The following is a 7,500-nucleotide window of genomic DNA, read 5'->3' as shown; positions in this document are numbered from 1 at the left end:
AGTATTTGCTGTGACTTCCAGTAAAATCTAACGTAGACAATGCAGCCAAAATATTACAAGATGAGCAGAGGGGACGAGGTGTCAGAATACCCCCCCCCCCCTCCATCCCCGTCTCTTCCTCAAGTTTAAATCAATTACTTTGGTGTGTTGAGTGTTCTGCCATCCAAACCACTGGATTAACATAATTATAACACGCTTTCTCTTAGATGGCGTCTGCTGTTCTTTTGGTCATTCTGATGACGAGTCTTTCAATGTGTCAGCCCATCTCGGGAACGTCACTTCCTGGACTCAAAATGAGGATGACGAAGAAAGGGCTAGACTACGGTAAGTTCTTTGGAATTGGTGATTAAGTACTCCTTCAGAGCCACGATTTATTTCAGGCCGGATTCGTCCCGATTTCTGTAGCGTTACACAGAAGAAAATTACACCTTTAATCACCTTTTATCTCCATATAAAAATACTGATTGCATAAAGATTCATACATAGCATACACTTCTTTGCTAAGACATTAGGCGAAAATGGATATGATGTTTTTGGATCAAGGTATTCGTTGTTTACAATAAGTTGTGACTCAATATTTATTACCGGTCTTGTCAATATGGTACCATATCGGAAAGAGCAAGATACAGAAAGAACTATTGTAAACGCTTTGAATACGTTTAGTGGATATTGCTCTATATAAAAGTTCAATAAAAAGATTAAGTTGACATCATACAGCTCTTTGTTATTATTTTTAGACAGCCTGTTGGTTATTAGTTCTCACTTAATTATATCAATCAGACTAAACGTTAAATATTACACAGTTTTATGTGCTGGTATGTTTCATTAACTGGCGGGTGCTGTGAGTATGTTACCCAAAGGCGAGCACCAATAGAAAACTGAATAAAGTGTCAAAACAATAGGAAAATTGGATATGTTGGTAAGGAAAAAATCTTACTGGTCTCAATGAAAGCATTTGTTTTACCTAAATCTGTGTAAATTAAGATTAACATTTCATCTTAAATATCAGATTCGATATAATACCGTTTTGAGAGCGAGGATAGATGACGCTGCGAGTTGTACACAGGTTCCGTTTTCATTAATCTTGGCCCTCGCAAGGGGCACGGCTAATGAAAGCTTGTGTAACTGGAAGGACAGCCTAAGCTAGATTTTTGTTCTACATAAGGATCACGCCGGTTCATACAAATCTACTCAAATTAATCAATTCATTTATCGTTTTAGCTAACTCACTTGCACAAACTGCCATTGCCAAAAAGCTAAGGGCTTTGCGAATACCAGACCAATCTGGCTCTAGTGGAAAAAAAAGATGGAACGTCGCCAGGTATGTACAATATATACCTTCTTCTTCTTCTTTCAGCTTATCCCGCATTTTGCAGGGTTGCCATAATGAATGCCACATCTCCATGCATCTCGGTTCAACGCATCATCTTTCTCCAGGCCCAGTTCTTTCATATGATCCTTTACCTTATCCCACCACCTGCATGAACAGTTTTATAAATCAGTAATAGTGATTTAAATACGCACTGACCGAGGACAGGGCCCCTCGTGCTTCAATCTACGACTGAGGAAACCACTATACTCTTGAACATTGAAAAAAAAATCCACGTATTTAAATATTTTGCCAGAAAACTCGTTATTCAAATATCGATTGATTTAAATGACTCTCATCTTGGCAAACACTCTCAAACCTGGGGCTTCACTTCTGTCTTGGAAAAAAACCTATCAAACACGGGGCTTTGCGAAATTCCAATGAATGAATATTGCCTTTAATCTCAATTGTGACCAATTGCTTTAAACTGGTAATACGTAGGTCTGAACCAGATGCCCAAAGCTGAATGTAAAATTAAAGTGGTCAGAAATTACATTTTTGTGACCCACCACATAAAAAAGTATAATGTCAGAGTAATTCCTTAGCTTCTTCTTCTTCAAAAGCTAGCTTTGGTGGCACTGCCAACTTCTCCCGCACTAGGCCCGGCCAACTAACGCCTGTGCATCTCACAGCGCAAGCTAAGCTGGGTTTTTATACCCGTAAGGAATATGCCAGTTTATTGGCATTTTGTCTAGCTTTGCACCCACGCCACGGAGATATACCCTCTGCTAGATGGCATTTTCTGGGAGCTTGTCGTACTTTGGTCACAAAGCAGTAAAATTCTCAAGATCTGCAATCTATTATTATGCTCCTCTATTGCAGGAGGATTTGTAACATTCCTTATTTCCCCAGAATTGATAATCGTGGGGTGACCATCCCAAGAAGTTCTATGACCTTTGACCCTTACCGCAATGCACTGTCCTGGACTGTTAGCGGTCTGGATATCAACTTGTATGCAAATGACTGGAAATTCAAGTACAAGATGCTTTTGTGAGTACTCCGTTAAATTGCTAGACACACAACAAGAAAACAATCAAACTATATATATATATATATATATATATATATATATATATATATATATATATATATATTATATTATATATATATATATACGTATATATATATCTATATATATATATATACATATATATATATATATATATATATATTATGTGTGTGTGTGTGTGTGTGTGTGTGTGCGTGTGAGTGTGTTTGTTTGATGTCTTAAATATTGTTAATTATATTTTAATAATGAAGATGGAATCCTCCTACATATGATGAAAAACGAAAAAAAAAAAAACAATTTGATTTTTGATGACATTTTTAGTCAAATGTTACTAAAATGACTTCTTGGCACATCATATGTTTAAAGTATCAAAAGGATGATGCATTTGTCACTGATTCAGTCCCTTGTTTGTATCCAACGCTGTGAATACTATAAGGACAACTTAGAAATAATTAGGTTTTCTCAAGGTTTCTTTCCACCGGTGAATGACACTCACAAATCGCACATCGGGTTATAACTCTTAAATTGCAGTCCCGTGGATTTCTGCGGAATTATTATTGTGTCACCAATAAAGGGACTGATTTTGGTAGTAAATGCAGTCACCCAATAGAAGGAGCTGCTAAATTATGTCACCGAGTTCTGACAGTTTTATAAGATGGTAGTAATAAAGATCTGACTGATGAGGTATTTTACACACATGTTTATTCTATCGGAGACGGATGTTTAATTTAGAGGTTCCCTGGTGTAAACAGTGTTGCTTTTATCCAGAAGAGTAGACGAGAGCTTAACAGGCTGCATATTGGTCTGTCCCATCATGGAGAGATGAAGTGAGTAAGAAAGTGCCAGAAGACAATAGAGAATAAAAATTTCGAGGCGGTGATGGGGGTTTGAACCCGTGACCTTACTGGTACGACAACTCCGCCTGGCCGGGGAGAGCGTGACTCTACCGTATGACCTATCCAAGATCTGTCCCATCATTGGGAGATTGGACTAGAATTGAAAATGTCTTTGGAGTAGCGTTTACTATATTTACCAGTAAGCATAAATCCTATTGTTTGTTTTTTTGTTACATGCTCGTAGTTTCTTACAAGTAGATCTCCTGGTGGGGTAGAAATTTACTAAAAAGGAATCAGGAATCAGGAATCTGATGTTATAATAAAATGCTCACGAATCGTGATGCAAAGTTTTGCAGATAATGAAAAGAAAATACAAAGCAAAAAAATAAAAAAAATAAAAAGGAACAAACAAACAAACACGAAAAAAACACGAAAAAAAACTCCCTCAACAAACCAAAAGACTTTTTTTTAATCGTCGATATTTCTGCCACATACCATTATTTTTGTAAGTATCTCTATATAACTTCTTCAGTTAGCTTCAAAGTAGTTAATTAAATGGATACAATCAGATTGAAATGTGTTCAAGTTTGTTTATTTTCACCCTTCATTAGATAAAAAAAAAATAGCTCCTTATAAAGAAAATCCAAGAATATTGTGACCAATGCCATCCGTTTAAAAGATTCCCCTGCCTTTTTTCTTTCCAAAGCTTCTGGACTTATTTCAGTGGAAGAATGCGCCTCAATGTTAAAAGAGCTTCAATACACGTGACTATCAGTTTAGGTAAGACTATAGCTTTCTTGAATACATGTCGACCAGCCGAAATTGTGGACGTCCCAGATTCTGGACGATTAAATTTCATTTTTTAAACTCCAGCGAATTAAGCTGCATTACATTATTCAGTGTTGCAGTGGATTAGGGAACAAAAATGTGATGTCAAAACACTGGTACCAAGCTCTTTGGAAGTGTAAATCCTCTCTTCCGTATGACACATACCTTGTGTAATTGATCTGTTAGTTTCAGAGTGATGGCATCTTATTTTCTTGTCCAAATGTGTTGGTCGTCAATAAAGATCACCCACCTTGCTCTTTTACGTCCCATAATCTTAAGAATCTGCCTATACATCTTGCTACAAAAATAGTCATGCCAGCTTACGATTCAATATCTAACCTATTCTTTATGAGTCCTCCAAAGGACTGGTGAGAGGCACACTTCCAATAATATAATTTTAATATAATGCCATTAAAGGTATTGTTGAGGGAATTCAACTTAAGGGATATATATTTAGTGGAGTGTCAAAGGGGCGTTAAGAAATAAGTGACCCACCAAAAACTCTGACTTGAGTAATGCAATTTATACTGACAAGACAACATTGTAACCCTATTCTCACTCATTGGAACTTTTATGTATATAATATCACTACATAATTCGCGTTATGAGCACCTTAAACATAACCCAGAGTCGCATTTGTGACTGGGGTCTAATTTTTTTTTCGCCATGACACTGTGCAAGTTTAGTGACAATCGGACAAGATAACGATCTGTACACATCGATGACCTCATCCAATTTGGTAAGATTGTAAAGATTTGGGAGATTGCCTTGAAACTTGAAATACATAAGAACGTCTTGTCGATGATCACAGACATTGTGAAATTCTTAACCGTTTAAAAAAATCGTAGGATGAGTTTCTACGTAAAACGCCTGGACGAGTGGCCACTTGAACTTGACCATGATAAACACTCTTGACACACTCTTGACACAGCCAAACATAGGAATGGATTCAGTACTACGTGTCGTATATATACAGGTCTCATAAATGAATGTGATTATAGGCTGATTTAACATTGTTATTATGGAACATTATTTTAGTTGGTTTGAGAGTATTTCCATTACAACAATGAGCTCATAACAATTTTGGTTATCAGACCAGCAAATAAATACACGTCGATTCAGTAATATGGATGCGAAAACCTTCTTCACCAAGCCCATAGTTTACACTTGCACCGTCTTCTCTCTGTTTGGGCTAGCTTCTTTACGGAGGAGAGATGATGATCTTGTTGAAGAAGTTCAAGAATGGTTTTCAAAATTAGACGCATTATATAAATTTTGGGACATTTCTAATTACTTCTACTACTACTACTACTACTACTACTACTACTACTACTACTACTACTACTACTACTACTACTACTACTACTACTACTACTACTACTACTACTATTACTACTACTACTACTACTACTACTACTACTACTACTACTACTACTACCGTAACATCATAATCATCATATCATCACCATCGTCACCATCAACATCATCATAAACACCATCGTCTCCATCTTTATCCGTCCAATTTCATCGTCAGGCCAATCAAGAGGTCGTCCTTCCGTATCGTTGTCCAGGTGTTGGTCTTCGATCGATGACGTCGATGTGAAAGTCTATGGGAGCATATTTTCCTTTATCATCAACTGGTTTCGTGGAAGTATTGGAAACAAAATCAGGATAGCGTTAATCAACCAGGTATGACCGGTTAACAGATTGCTTATCTCACCACTCACTCACTCAATGCTCTCTGGGCTTGCTGGCACTTGAGGCAGATCTTCGCCTGGTCCTATCAGTTGCTACTCCTGTGGCCACGTCGCGGGGTAGAACTCTGTGTTTTAGGTCCCTATCCAGGGTTCATCTCCATGTCTTGCTTCCTCTTGCTTGGGGTGTGCTTCTCAGAGCCTCCCTTGTCACTATTTCTCCAGATCCGCGACAGACATGCCCAACCATTGCCATCTCACACCACACTGTTGTCACTATTTTGTCAGTCAAATCGATTTTTGACCAAATTTTAACTTACATACTATAAACAAGTTTTGGAATATCTACTTTTGGTAACAACGCGATATATACAGTAAATCACATATCCAAAGAGCGCCTCGAGCCCCACATTACCAGGCAATCTTTAACATATCGGGCTGGTCATAAAATTAGCTTTGAAGTGACCAATATATTTATATTTATGCGATATAGAATGATTGTAGAGAAGTCACTCAACTTTATGTTATTGTCTTTAGATTACTACAAAGGTGATTAGTTCTCTTAAAGCGGACTATGAAAGGTAACTTCTTCACTTACTTCTATGAAAGGTAAACTCAATATAATATTGATGTTGGTCCGGAGCCTTCGTCAGCTGACGTAGTCTGGTCATCTTTTAATTTTAACCTGTCACTGCCCTAAAATTACGTAACAATATAGGCGACAGTGTTATTGACCAAAAATTGTGTTAAGATTCAGGGGAATAACTACCAAAAGAAAGTGAATACTTTATTGTATGAATTAATACAGCCAATGGAATCATAATTCGTTTCCTTCAAAAGTACAAACGACAACTCTTTTAAAACTTTCTTTTAGTCTTATCATTGAAGTATAGTGCTTTTTCTCTCAGTTTTAATTCTTTCTGTCACAGATGTGCAGAGTTGCTGGAAGACTTATCAATTATGATCTCAACCATGAGCTGGCCTTACTAAAGGGTGAGTTCGACCTTGACTTTTTTATAGTATGCTTTCTCCCTCTCTCTCTCTCTCTCTCTCTCTCTCTCTCTCTCTCTCTCTCTCTCTCTGTCTCTCTTTTTTTCTCTCTCTCTCTCCTTTTCATCCCCCATCTTATTGTATACAGGCTGTCCACATGGAGGAAGTGGGACAATCATGTAAATGAAGCTGTTGAAGATCCGAGAGAAGAACTGCCCTACGGAACTTAGCTCCCCAGGAATGAATGGGTAACACTAATCAGAGCACGGACAAACATTGGGAGAACAACTGGAAGCATGAAAAAGTGGGGGCTGGCTGAGACTAGCTTGTGTGCATGTGGATGCCCAGAGCAGACCATGGAGCACATCCTTAGAGAATGCCAGGATGGGCCCAACTGCACTGACCATGACCTAAGAGTCTGCTCCAGAGATGCTGTGGTGTGGATTCGGTGTTGGAGCGACAAGCTATGATGATGAATTTATTAAAATGATAATAATTTCCTAATTCTGAACATGTCAACCAGTTGCTCAAGTTTCATCATATTCTTTATTTATAAAGCCTTACTGATACCGTGGCTCAGACTTTATTTCATTTTGCCTTTTCCTGTAAATTTAGTCAAGGAGGATTTGGGCCACGAATTTCTTCTAGACTACAGCCTGGTGTCCTCTCCCAAAGTATATAGACATGCTCTGGATTTGGAAAACAAGGTATGAATCTGTATGAATTTTCATTTGTTCGTAGCATTTGTATTTAAAGGTCAACAAATGAGATCAA

General features: G+C 37.7%; 1 protein-coding gene across 3 annotated transcripts in view; it reads left to right on the top strand.

Moving 5' to 3' along the window:
* The window catches only part of LOC144970861 (uncharacterized), a 25,782-nt gene that overhangs the window by 4,329 nt on the left and 13,953 nt on the right, over positions 1-7,500 (top strand). For all 3 annotated transcript variants that reach the window (XM_078910962.1, XM_078910963.1, XM_078910964.1), the window contains 7 exons: positions 207-324; positions 1,222-1,321; positions 2,222-2,359; positions 3,921-3,994; positions 5,577-5,731; positions 6,666-6,729; positions 7,342-7,433. In XM_078910962.1, coding sequence (XP_078767088.1) covers positions 207-324; positions 1,222-1,321; positions 2,222-2,359; positions 3,921-3,994; positions 5,577-5,731; positions 6,666-6,729; positions 7,342-7,433 — 741 coding nt within the window. The remainder of the gene's footprint in view (positions 1-206; positions 325-1,221; positions 1,322-2,221; positions 2,360-3,920; positions 3,995-5,576; positions 5,732-6,665; positions 6,730-7,341; positions 7,434-7,500) is intronic.

Source organism: Berghia stephanieae, chromosome 4 (assembly GCF_034508935.2).
Source record: "Berghia stephanieae isolate SIO BIC M18660-M18661 chromosome 4, UCSD_Bste_1.3, whole genome shotgun sequence".
NCBI lineage: Eukaryota > Metazoa > Mollusca > Gastropoda > Nudibranchia > Aeolidiidae > Berghia > Berghia stephanieae.
Note: the sequence above shows the minus strand (reverse complement) of the source record. Positions and strands in the feature narration are given on the sequence as shown.